This window comes from Bicyclus anynana, chromosome 22, assembly GCF_947172395.1.
Source record: "Bicyclus anynana chromosome 22, ilBicAnyn1.1, whole genome shotgun sequence".
Lineage (NCBI taxonomy): Eukaryota > Metazoa > Arthropoda > Insecta > Lepidoptera > Nymphalidae > Bicyclus > Bicyclus anynana.
Window position 1 is genome coordinate 5,447,279 of NC_069104.1, and position 13,229 is coordinate 5,460,507.

At 38.6% G+C, this 13,229-nt stretch overlaps 1 protein-coding gene across 1 annotated transcript in view; it reads left to right on the forward strand.

Moving 5' to 3' along the window:
• The window catches only part of LOC112046640 (tRNA (adenine(58)-N(1))-methyltransferase catalytic subunit TRMT61A), a 107,150-nt gene that overhangs the window by 57,629 nt on the left and 36,292 nt on the right, over positions 1–13,229 (forward strand). The window contains exon 5 of the mRNA XM_024083348.2: positions 4,861–5,030. Coding sequence (XP_023939116.2) covers positions 4,861–5,030 — 170 coding nt within the window. The remainder of the gene's footprint in view (positions 1–4,860; positions 5,031–13,229) is intronic.

A 13,229-nucleotide genomic window follows, 5' to 3' on the forward strand; every position in this document is an offset into this window, starting at 1 on the left:
TGTACACTCAAAGTTACATTATTCGAATTCAGGACCTCTTGACGCATAGCCTAACGTTTAGACTCAAGTTAAATGGTTCTGTCAATGGGTAGACTCTATCCGTTGAACCAGTGTAGCGTTTTCACATGGCAAAGTGTAACTCATTGGTAACAGTTCAAAAGCTAAACCTCTCTACACAAAAGCTCGTCCAGGCACCAACAATGGCCGTTAGTCATTCGTTGTTCGGTGGGTACGAGAGTAGGTCACAGGACAGGAATGCCGCCTAATTGACGGATAAGCGAGGACATCAGCGCTTACAGATTATGTGAACCGACGCGCGACGTCGCTTGGCTGTGCGAGGGGCCAAAACAATTAGCTCCCCAAATTGCACGCGCCCATTCTACTGCTTAATGTACTTGGAGTTACGTGACAATGTTTAGTATCGCCCTTATGATAGAAATCTTCTTTTTGTTTGGTTTTTTAAACATACACAAAGGCCATCTTGACGACCTCCGTGGCGCAGTGGTATGCGCGGTGGATTTACAAGAGTCCTCGGCTGGGCAGATTGAGATTTTCTTAATTGGTCCAGGTCTGGCTGGTGGGAGGCTTCGGCCGTGGCTAGTTACTGGCAAAGACGAACCGCCAAGCGATTTAGCGTTCCGATATGTTGCCGTGTAGAAACCGAAAGGGGTGTGGATTTTCATGCATTCCATCGAAGACTGCATCATCACTTACCATCAGGTGAGATTGCAGTCAAGGGCTAACTTGTAAAGAATAAAAAAAATCTGATTGTATGTAGAAAGACGACCTCTAGCGCAGTTACGGTAGTGCTGTGGTTCTTAACCACTAACTTAGAGAGAGCCAGGGTTCTTTTTTTTTTTATTCTACAAGTTAGTCCTTGACTACAATCTCACCTGATGGTAAGTGATGATGCAATGTAAGATGGAAGCGGGCTAAATTGTTCGGAGTAGGATGTAAATCCACATCCATTTTGATAACGGTAAGTGGTAACTAGCTACGGCCGAAACCTCTCACCAGCCAGACCTAGACCAATTAAAAAACCTCAATCGGCCCAGCCGGGGAGTGAACCCAGGACCTCCGTCTTGTAAATCCACTGCGCATACGACTACGCCACGGAGGCTGTCTATTTTCAGCACGTGCTAGTTCAGGATTTTATATCATCATCGCCACTTAACATCAGGTGACATTGCAGTCAAAAGCAAACTACTTACTTGTTTGCGAGTTAGTAGTTAACTAAAAATAATTAAAAAAAACATAACCAAGGCAAAAAAATTGAGTAGATTAACAATCTCTAAGTATAAGATAATATCTCGTATTAATCACTCGTTGTCATTAATAACATTTTGCGTTGACATTGTTGAGCTAATAAATCCGACCCTAATCAAAAATACTCAACCATTATACTGGAGTATAACGTTTGTGACAGTTTTGTCAGATAAATTCATTCCAACAGCTTATAAGCCCTCATTCGCACGAGAGTTTTTTAAAGGACGTTAAAAAAGCGTCCAAATATAGTAAAAAGTTAAATGAAGGTCTATTTCTAACACCCAAAATTAAAAATGCAACACTACTCAAAACAATCCGCATTGGTCCGCATATAGTCTGCTAATCCGCATTGAGCCAGCGTGGTGGACTATTGGCCTAACCCCTCTCATTCTGAGAGGAGACTCGAGCTTAGCTGTGAGCCGAATATGGGTTGATAACGAACTCATAACAAGCATCGTGTTTTAATAACGCTGTCGTGTGAACTCACGGTTGTATTTGAACGCTTTATTAACGTCCGTTAAAAAAGCTCTCGTGCGAATGAGGGCTTAGGTTGCCCGCACACACTCGATAACATAAACAGCTAGCGGTCGCCCGCGATTTCGTCCGCGTGAAATTCAGTTTTTCACAAATCCCGCGGAAACCATTAATTTCAAAATTCAGTCAACGTTCTACTAAAATCGGTCCTTGCCAAGAACTCCTCTCAGAATGAGAGAAGTTAGGCCAATAGTCCACCACATTGGCCCAATGCGGAGTGGCATACTTCACACACGTAAAGAATTACAAAAAATCTCAGTTACTTATGCAGGTTTCCTCACGATGTTTTTCCCTTCACCCTTTGAGACACGTGATATTTAATTTTTAAAATGCACAAAACTGAAAAGTTCGAGGTGCATGCACCAGACCGGTAGGGGGTAGAGGTCATATCCACTGGGATATAACGACAAATAATAAGTGCTAGATTAAAACTAATTAGGCACATTGATAAAAAAGATTATTAAGATTATTATGTGTGCGGGCTACCTACTAGCCGTTTCGCTACCAAGACAAAAGTGGTCTTCGTCCACACCAGGCAACGTGACTTGCGATGCATTTAGATAACATATTACATATTTCGCCACCTATGCGCCTCAGATCCCATGTAACGGCTTCATTACCTCCCCGATGCGGCCGTATTATGCTAATACACCGCTACAGAGTGCATTATATCACCGAGACACGCGATTTCATATAAACTAATATCTATCTATATATAAACTAATATTATAAAGTTGTAGTGTTTGTTTGTTTGGTTGAACGCGTTAGTCTCAGAAACTACTGGTCCGATTTGAAAAATTCTTTCAGTGTTAGATAGCCCATTTTTCGAGGAAGGCTATAGGCTATATATTAATCTTGTATTCCTACGAGAACGGGAACCATGCAAGTGAAATCGCGCGGCGTCAGCTAGTATAAGTATAAAACCGAAAGACTTTTTTTTTATTTTTTACAAGTTAGCTCTTGACTACAATCTCACCTGATGGTGGTGATGATGCAATCTAAGATGGAAGCGGGCTAACTTGTTAAAAGAAGGATCCCTTTTGGTATTTACACAACGTTGTACCGGAACAATAAATATATAAGCGTCTACGACGTAAGGTGTGTAGGTACCTACTGTCGGTAAGGTGGTAACTAGCCACGGCCGAAGCCTAACACCAACAGACTTGGACCAATTTAGAAAACCTCAATCGGCCCAGTCGGGGATCGAACCCAGGACCTCCGCCTTGTAAATCCACTGCGGCACGGAGGCCGTCAAAGACGTCAGCTAAGAATGGATTTACATTTTTACTTTAATGGCGAAGGAAGTCGCGGTACCCTAGAGTAAAATAAAATTTAAAAATATGCAGCTAATTTTAAGAGCCAGCTACAAAAGCCAGCTTCCTTATTTGAGATTAGATATGTTATATGGAGCTTAGGCCTACCACGTTGATCCAATACTGGTTCGTAGGCTAAGAGTAAAGTTTTTTTTTGATTATGTAACGATTACCATGAACACCACTAACTTCCCAACTTGGGGATAAGGCTTATATACCTACTGAAAATTCCTTAGAAAGAAAAACTCAATATTTTCTCTTCTTCTAACCTTAACCTAAATTAAAAATATGACAAATTTTGTTTTTATTATAGATATTAAAAAAAAAAGCTTTTAAAAATGGAAACAATTCCTAAAACCCCCGCTGTGCGGTAACCGACGACTCTGATTGGCAGACTGAGTGACGTCCGCTGTCCTTATTGGTCGATAAGATTTGACTGATAAGAACCGGCGGCACATTAAAGATGGCTTGTAAAAATTTCTAAACTGTAACATCATGGAACGGTCCCGCTATCGGGACGCTAGTCTATCACGTAGGGAAAACAGCTGTCGACGCTCTATTTCTTTTTATTCTGACCTGAGTTGAGTAGGGGATTAGTTGCCTTTGTTTTTTTTTTTATTTTCTTATAGAGTTCAATCGCCTTGTATAACAACTGTTACAAGTCAGCTCCTGACGTGTAAATGTATGCTTACCGACAAAGTCCTTTTTAGAAACGCAAATTAAAAAAAAAAAAAAAAAACTATATTTTTAAAAATGTGTAGAGATAAGTAAATATTGAAGTTTTTCTACTTTTAATGTAAATAAACTAAAAGCATGCGATAGCTAGACTTACCTCATTCTGTAGAGACTGAATTTGAAAATTCAGAAATGGAGGAGAATCTTATTCTATGGTAATGTACCTACAGGCAAGCGCGTTGATGTCTAAAACTGAAGGAGCCTCTTGACGGCCTTCGTGGCGCAGTGGTGTGCGCGGTTTTTCAAGACGGAGGTCCTGGGTTCGATCCTCGTTCGATTGAAGTTTTCTTAATTGGTTCAGGTCTAGCTGGTGGGAGGCTTCGACATGGCTAGTTATCACCCTACCGACAAAGACGTACCGCCAAGCGTTTTAGCGTTCCGGTACGATGCTGTGAAACAAGTTAGCCCGCTTAAATCTTAGATTGCATCATCACTAACCATCATGTGAGGTGAGGTGTATGGTCGTTCCCATTTTTGAATTTTTGAAGCGTTTGTAGAAATAGAATCGACGTGCCACATGGCTACAGACCCTGCTTATCTATGAAAATACTAAACGGATTTTCATGTGGTTCATATTTTAACTTTTTGTTCAAATTAATTTGATAACAATTATTGAATTCATTCATCATTATCAACCCATATTCGGCTAACTGCTGAGCTCGAGTCTCCTCTCAGAATGAGAGGGGTTAGGCCAATAGTCCACCACGCTGGCCCAATGCGGATTGGCAGACTTCACACACGCAGAGAATTAAGAAAATTCTCTGGTATGCAGGTTTCCTCACGATGTTTTCCTTCACCGTCTGAGACACGTGATATTTCATTTCTTATAAAATGCACACAACTGAAATTTTGGAGGTACATGCCCCGGAACGGATTCGAACCGACACCCTCCGGAATTGGAGGCAGAGGTCATATCCACTGGGCTATCACGGCTCTCTATTCTTCAAGTTATCTTATCTAAAAGCTCTCAATAACTAAAAATATTTTGAGACATGTTTCTTTTGTCATACAGGAGGTCGATTCTGCTCGTTCTCTCCGTGCATCGAACAAGTCCAGCGCACATGCTCGACGCTCGCACAGAACGGTTTCCAAGACATCAGCACCATGGAAGTGCTGCAGAGTGAACTGAAGGTCAGCAGGAGAACGATTCCAGTGAGAGATCTCTCCTTCTTGAAACACAAGGTAAGATACTGATTAAAATGAGGTTCTTCTTGTTTCTTCTGTATAGTTATATAATGACCGCCTTCGTGGCGCAGTGGTATGTGCGGTGGATTTACAAGACGGAGGTCCTGGATTCGATCCCCGGCTGGGCCGATTGAGGTTTTCTTAACTTCTTCGGCCATGGCTAGTTACCACTTTACCAGCAAAGACGTACCGCCAAGCGATTTAGCGTTCCGGTACGATGTCGTGTAGAAACCGAAAGGGGTGTGGATTGTCTTCCTACTCCTAACAAGTTAGGCCGCTACCATCTTAGCTTACATCATCACTTACCATCAGGTGAGAGTGTGATCAAGGGCTAACTTGTAAAGAATAAAAAAAAAAGTTTCCGCACTTGGTCAGTGAGTTGGCCGTTATGTGTAGGTATATTTGGTGCTGGTCCCCGCTGGAGTCATTTAAGCAACAACGAGCACTTTTAAACTGTCAAGTCTCCGCTTTTTGTGGTGACTCTACTATCGGTTTAGACGACAGAACTTCCTTAGAAGAGCCGTCAAAAATCTCTATAATTTAAAAAATATAATTTTGTAATAAAATTATCATATTTTGAACCAAAGTTAGCGAGTCGCGAAGCTAAAGTGGCAATAGGCAGGCCTCATAGTTCGAAGAGGCGATGGACGTTGGGGTTCCGAGGTGCTGGAATGGCGACCCCGCACCGGAAAGTGCAATGTTGGTCGACCCCCCATTAGGAAGACCGAGGTCATCAAGCGCGTAGCCGGGAACTGCTGGATGCTGGCTCGAAACCGTTGTGTTTGGAGGGCCATGCAGAGACCTATGTCCAGCAGTGGACGTCCATCGGCTGATAATAATGATGATGATGATTTTGAATTGCTGGATAAATTAAGTATTTTCAGTTTGAAGCTAATACCGATTTCCACCAAGTTTACTTACTATGGATCTCATACTCTACTTTTCTCTCTCCAATACTAAACAAAGAAAAGGCTCAATTAGTAAATAAAGTTAGCCTTAGCTTGTATCGTAATCTGGGCCGCCCGTTGACCTCGTAAGTGACACATTAACGGCTAAGTTACGACGCCACCGCGCGGGGATCGATCAGAGGCTAACAAGCCGATAATTGACAGAATACCATGGACCGAGGGCCTGCGATTGCCAGACACGCTTCATTTTATCATTGGCGTATATAGGATTATTTTCGGGGGCTGACAAAACAAAAGTCGTTTTGTCGTCGTTTACAATATTTGTAGTACCCCAGAATATAAACGGGATATTAAATAGGGTGAATAGGGTGGGCATAGGACCATTCTAGGATGAGCACAGAAAATTTGGAATGCCCTTTCGGCGTTTGTGTTTCCTGACACTTATAATTTAAACACCTTCAAAGCAAGAATGAATAGGGTAATGTTCTAGGTAAGCGCGCTCCACCTTAGACTTAATTTCAACATTAATGCTTTCCATCAGGCTATAGGTAATTGTAGTCAAGCGCAAGCCTATATTACATAAAAAAATACTTCTATTACGTTTAAGCAAAGCAAAGAGAAGTTTAAGCGTTAGCTTTTGAGTTGTCTCTGTTCTACCACGGCAGGTATCCAATTAAGAACTTATTATAGTGGCCTTAGAAGGCAGCAATTTTCAATAGTCCAGACCCGTATTTTTAGAAATATTTTCCTCGGAATAATTTGAGAAAACATCCCTATTCATCAGCCTATCACACCCTTGAAACCTGCTACCTTCCAAAGTCAAAAAAATTTAGTTACGAGGATTCCAAACGCGTATACGCGTAACGCGTGGTCCGAGAATCACGAACTCCATAAGTGACTACCATACTTACCCTATGGTGGGAGAATAACACACTTTCAGCCTTACTTAAATGCGGAATGTCTGACTGATGCAGTCTCTAGTTCTAAAGCAATGATATACCTAAAGTTGCGACACAAATTAGTACTCGTACGGCTGGCATTGGTAACCTTAAAAGAAAAGTCTAACAAAAACTGGATAGTGATAAATTATATGTTAACAAAGCATATCAGTGTGGGTGTGTAACCCTTAGCTCTATATTTCACTCTCCAATGAAAAAGCAGGGCAGTAGTAGAATTATTTATTAGCCTGTCGATTGTCCATAATTCTTCGCGGGAAGAAATTTCTCACAGTTAAGTAAACTGATAATAAATCGTGATGCAACGCAAATTCTGCGATTTGCCGATATCATTAGTAGGAAAACTTCACCGTTACAGTTAATTGGATGCGAATCTTCCTCCCTAATATGAATACGGTCGTAGATCTGCGCAGATAGGCTTGAGGAGTCGTATTATAGGCCCGGAGACCACCCTCAGATTTCACTGTTGCTTGTAACAAATTTTGATTTTGATTATTTTAAACTGTATGTACCTCGAAGAAAATAAATTTCCAAATTTATTGAATGTAGCTTACATTTTATTCTGGTCCTAATAAAATAATTTACAATTTACATGTGAATTTAAAAGTTGTTTAGAAGTCAAAATAGTCATGAAAATCCACTTTTAAACTAAAATAGCAGCGTGTTAATTAAAACATGGTGCGCAGAGATACACTTTATTTTCGACTAGCTGACGCCTCGCGGTTTTAGACGCATGGTTCCCGTTTCCGTAGGAATACGGGGATAATATATAGCCTATAGCCTTCCTCGATAAATGGGCTATCTTACACAGAAAGAAACAGAAGGACCAGTAGTAGTTCCTGAGATTAGCGCGTTCAATCAATCAAACAAACAAACACACTTTTCAGCTTTATAATATTAGTATATTTAAGAAAATGGGTTTGTTTCAAATACTATAACATTAATTAATAAATCACACATTATATATACTTTTCAACCATTAATATCATATTTGTTATCATTTTCTTTACTCGCCTTTTAAACTTATTAAAATAGTATGTTTAATTTATTTTAGTCAATTTGGTGCCAAAGAATATGCGTTAAGTCTTTTTAGAATACAATTATTATAGTGGTTTGTTTTTCGTTCTAACAATTATTTCGATCTCTATTATAGAGGCATTTACTAATATTTTTACCGGCACTGTCTCTTACACTACGACCTAAGTGAGGCGTATAGACTGAGCCCATCGTCTATTGCGTGACTTGAAGTAAACCGCGTTGCTCCTAAAGTGATATGTTGTAGTTAGATGCTTATAAATCTCTAAACAGAAAGATCACGTAGGTATAAATCCCACCCTTGTCTTAATATTTCAGCCAAGCACTCTATCTTGGCACTATTCATAAAATAAATCAAGTTAGGTAAATGAGCAAAATTATTTTGACCAAATATAAAATTATTGCTAGACAGCCTCCGTGGCGCATTGGAATGCGCGGTGGATTAACAAGACGGAGGTCCTGGGTTCGATCTCCGGCTGGGCCGATTAAGGTTTTTCTTAACTGCTCCAGGTCTGGCTGGTGGGAGGCTTCGGCCATGGTTAGTTACCACCCTACCGGCAAAGACGTACTACCAAGCGATTACTCCTAACCTAGCCCGCTTCTATCTTAGATTTGCATCATCACTTACCATCAGATGAGATTGTAAAGAAAAAAAAAACATTGTTCAAGATTTTGTCTGCGTTTTTTATACATTACCTTTACTAGTACAAACTAGTTTGTGTTCCCAATTGCATCCCATGGGAGTTAAGTTATATGTAAATTACAACAGGTTAAAACTTATTTCCTTGGCATAAAATGAAAAATGTTTGTATGGCCGATTAAATATTATAAGTTTTAGAGATTAAACACGCGATGCGAAATATTTATCGATGATTTACCATTATAAAATACTTGACTTGAAACTAATTTTAAATTTAAATTAGCCAGTAATTTTACAATACCATAGAGCTAAGCTAATTCTAAATCTCGAACCATTAGTACCTGCAACTTGTATTGTTTATTGTTTTCACATGCATTACTTAGTTATAAGGACTAATAAGGACGGTACGACCTTTATTCAAAATTTTGCTTGTGCCGTTGTTCGAGACACAATAAAATGAACTCTGTGCCTGTAAACAAAAGGTTCATATTAGTTTTAAATTAATGTTATCAGAACGCGTTCGAAAGCGTCACGCGCGCCGCTTTTCGCAAAGGGTCACGATTCGAACAGTAGCCGATGGCTAGTGTTGGCCTTCACCCTAATATTCGATATCGAAAAAAAAAATGTAATATGTTTTTATTTTAAGCTGTTTCACGAGTACATAGTCTATTATTTTTGTAGTTTTTTCCTGCGATTTCATGTCTGGAATTTCTGTATTCGTTTAAAAAAATTGATAATTTCTTATTATATAAATTATCCGATGTGATGACACAGAAAATACTTGCAGTAGTATGTACTTATATCTTTACACTAAATTTCGCATTCGCAAATCTTTAAACATGTGTATAAATTTTAAAAAAGTAAAAATAAAAAAATAAATTAATAATATTGATAGAAATCATGAAAATTTTATGTTTATCGAATCATACTTATTTTTTGTAACAGATTTAATTTATCGATATAATTTATCGTGCAACAACAACACACCTAAAGCTATTCGACAGACGTGGGAAATAGGATTTGTCTTTTTGAATTCTAGTATTGGACAGTTACCCGTAAGGTATATTACTAGATTATGTTCTGTTAACTAGGTGTTTTATGTTATATGCACGAAATTCCCACTTTGGTGACAACCAGAAAAGATAGGAGCTCAAATGGTAAACTAGGAATGCTAGTAAATTATATGATATCCATAGAAGTTTGGTTAAGTTTAAAGTACAATAATGTACAATACCTATCTGAAAATAAAATGCCATTATAATGTACATTGTACAATAATCTATACAATTTATATCTATATATATAAAATTAATCCATATATCTCTTGGTCACGTCATCACGCATGAACGGCTGGACCGATCGCTATTTTTTTTTTATGTGTTTGTTATTGTCAGGAAAAGGTCCTTATGTCAGAAAAAATTAAAAAAAATGCGCGGAATGTTAGAGAGAGGGTAGAAATAGTTGAAAGTTTACATCGAGTTTTACGCGGACGAAGTCGCGGGCGTCCGCAAGTTTACTAATAACATTATTAAGAGGTAAAGTGTGTGTTATTGTAAGGGGGTCTACTGAACTTTGAACTTTGAAAGTTCTCTTACCACAAGAAAGCCAAGTTATGGGCATTTTTTTTCTACTTTGCCCTGTTGAAGGTGGCTGATAAGTATGATAAAATATTAACAACTTTATTTTTTCATGGAAATCTTACAACACTAGCTCGCCTATGAAATGTCAACAAATCATAATGATTGCTTCCCATAGGTTAGCCACCGTCTTGGCTACGGTATTCGGTTATGTATCCGGATAGTATATTGGTTGTTATTGCCATCTGCGCCGGCTACAATGTCGGCATTACGATGTCTGAGGTCGTACTCGAATAAACCATACGCTTGAGGAATTTGCCAATTGCCATTATAGGTAAAGTTTGATTTATCAACCAATAATTTAACTTCCAGACATTGTTGAAGGGTTTTAACCCGTCATACGTAGGTATGTTATGAGTTACAACATTGATGAGTTCCTTAAAGATAAAAGCGCTTGGAGGCTATTGGATCAGCTTCCACCGTCACACAGAAAGTAAAACTATAAGAAATTGTAATGTTGTCATCAATTGTAAATTATAATATTGTATGTTCTTTTAAAAAGAGCAACTGTTGAGTTTTTTTGCCGGTTTCTTCTCAGCAGACCCTGCCTTCCGAACCGGTGGTAGAATCTTTACAAATAGTCAACTGACGTGTCAAAAGTGCTGAGCCTACTTGAAATAAATGATTTTTGATTTTGATGTTGTGGTTATATTTAGAATAACTGAATTTTATATTATTAACTAGCGGACGCCCGCGACTTCGTCTGCGTGGAAGTCAATGTAAACTTTCAACCCCTATTTCACCACTTTAGGAGTTAAAAAAAAAAATTTGAATCACGGTGTATTTCATATTTTTTTTATGATGTAAAAACAAAATTTTAAAACTGTAAATCTAAAAATGGAGGACTTTCCATACAAACTGTCAACCCCTATTTTATCCACTTGGGAGTGGAATTGATCAAAATCCGTTCTTAGCGGATGCCAACTTCATAAAATCTACAGAAAAAAAATGACATGCTTTATTTGATGAAAAAAAATTTTTTATAATATTAATATAGATAAGTTTCTGTAAAATCCGAGGCCATTATTGCTACGTTGCAAGCATGGTACAGGCATAAAGGAGGAGGCACAGTCGATCAGTCATCGCGGCAAGAGTTGTGGGAACGAGAGCAAACGCTTTGTTCTAACCGCAGCTGCATCCGCGGACCCATCCATCTTTCTCCTATACCTAATATAGATTTGTATATATCTCTTTTACTACCTAATATAGATACATGATTCTCAATTGTAAGGTCAAAGTTTATGAACCGAAATTGTTGTTTGAGTATTGTTTTTGTGATAAACTTTCGACTAACCCCAAATATTTTTTTCAAAAATTAAATGATGTTGTAGTTGAAATTATTAGATAAGTACTAGTGGACTTCGTCCGCGTGGAATTTAGTTTCTCACCAAATCCCGCGGGAATCATGGATTTTTTGGGATAAAAAGCATATGTGTTAATCCAGAATAAAATCTATTTCCATTCCAAAATTTAGCCAAATGGCTTTAGTAGCCGCAGGGTGAAGGAGGAACAAACATACGTAAATGATAAAAAAATGTTGTTGTGGGATATCCCTAAACAGATAGACATATACCATCGCGGAGTTTTCTGTAGACCTTTTTATTCATTCGTTCATTATTTTGATAAATCTCGTAGGGTTCAACCTGCGTTTGCAATGAAAGCGGAAAAATGTAATTATTTTAGACATCACATTGGAAACCTCAAAAATAACAGTATTTATCCACTATTTAATGGATATTATTATACATATAAACCTTCCTCTTCAATCACTCTATCTATTAAAAAAAACCGCATCAAAATACGTTGTGTAGTTTTAAAGATTTATGCATACGTAGGAATAAAGAGATATAGGGACAGAGAAAGCGAATTTGTTTTATACTCGTACTATGTAGTGATGATTTAAGAAAGATCGCGTTAAAAACGTAAAAGAGGTGAAAAACGAGTGCGTAGTAACTGTTAAGATGGTCATATGATAGGTATACTCTAAATTCAAAATTGCCATGTTATAGTTATCATTACAGTTATTTGAAATCCAAGTTGCTTTCAAGCCATTTTAATTATCGGCATATAGAGATTTATATCACATAATTTTATATCAAGGCTTTACAAATATTTATGTACCCCAGCCTACGTGATACCTATTAATATTCCTGTTATACAAATAGGCGCTTATAATAAACTCCGCGAAACTTAACACGAAATAAATTTTACCGAACGATGATATATGTGTTATCTGATAATGTCGAGCCGATATATAACCAGCAACCGGTTCTCAAACGTTAATTGTGTTGTAATTCCAACAATTTAGAGGACAATTAATCGAGAAAGCCATTAAGCGCTGCTATAAATCGTTCTCAATTTCACGGCGCGACCAAACCGGTGCGCGCGTGCTAACCCCGATAGCATCTTATCGCGGATCGCGCGCGATCTGTCGTTGTCGGTCGCGGCGCGTGTCCAAACAGTGTCCGGGCCTTGTAAGACTGACCACTTCTATCGCAATCAATCGCTGCGACAGGGGTCGATACTACGACCGGTGATTGCTCATGATGAAATGTGTACATTGAATTGTTTTGAGCTTGACATTGCTTATATTATTAATAATTACAGTACTCGTTGGTAATGAAGTTAGCTCGGCTACAAGTCGTAAAATTCAAGGATCGATTCCTGTGCTAGGCTATGAATTAAGTGTCTCTTTTTTACAAAAAACTCTAAATAACAGTCCCGATTTGCTTCGTTGATCCTCGTTAGAAAAGTTCCAAATTCTCTGCTAACCCCGATAGCATCTTATCGCGGATCGCGCGCGATCTGTCGTTGTCGGTCGAGGCGCGTGTCCAAACAGTGTCCGGGCCTTGTAAGACTGACCACTTCTATCGCAACAAAGGTCGATACTCAGGGACGTAGCTATCACCGTAATACCCGTATCATTGATATGGAGCCCCTTACGTATGGAAGCAATAATTTGTAAAATGTAGGTATGAAAGTTGGAAATATCCTACACAGGTTAAATTACTGTCATATTT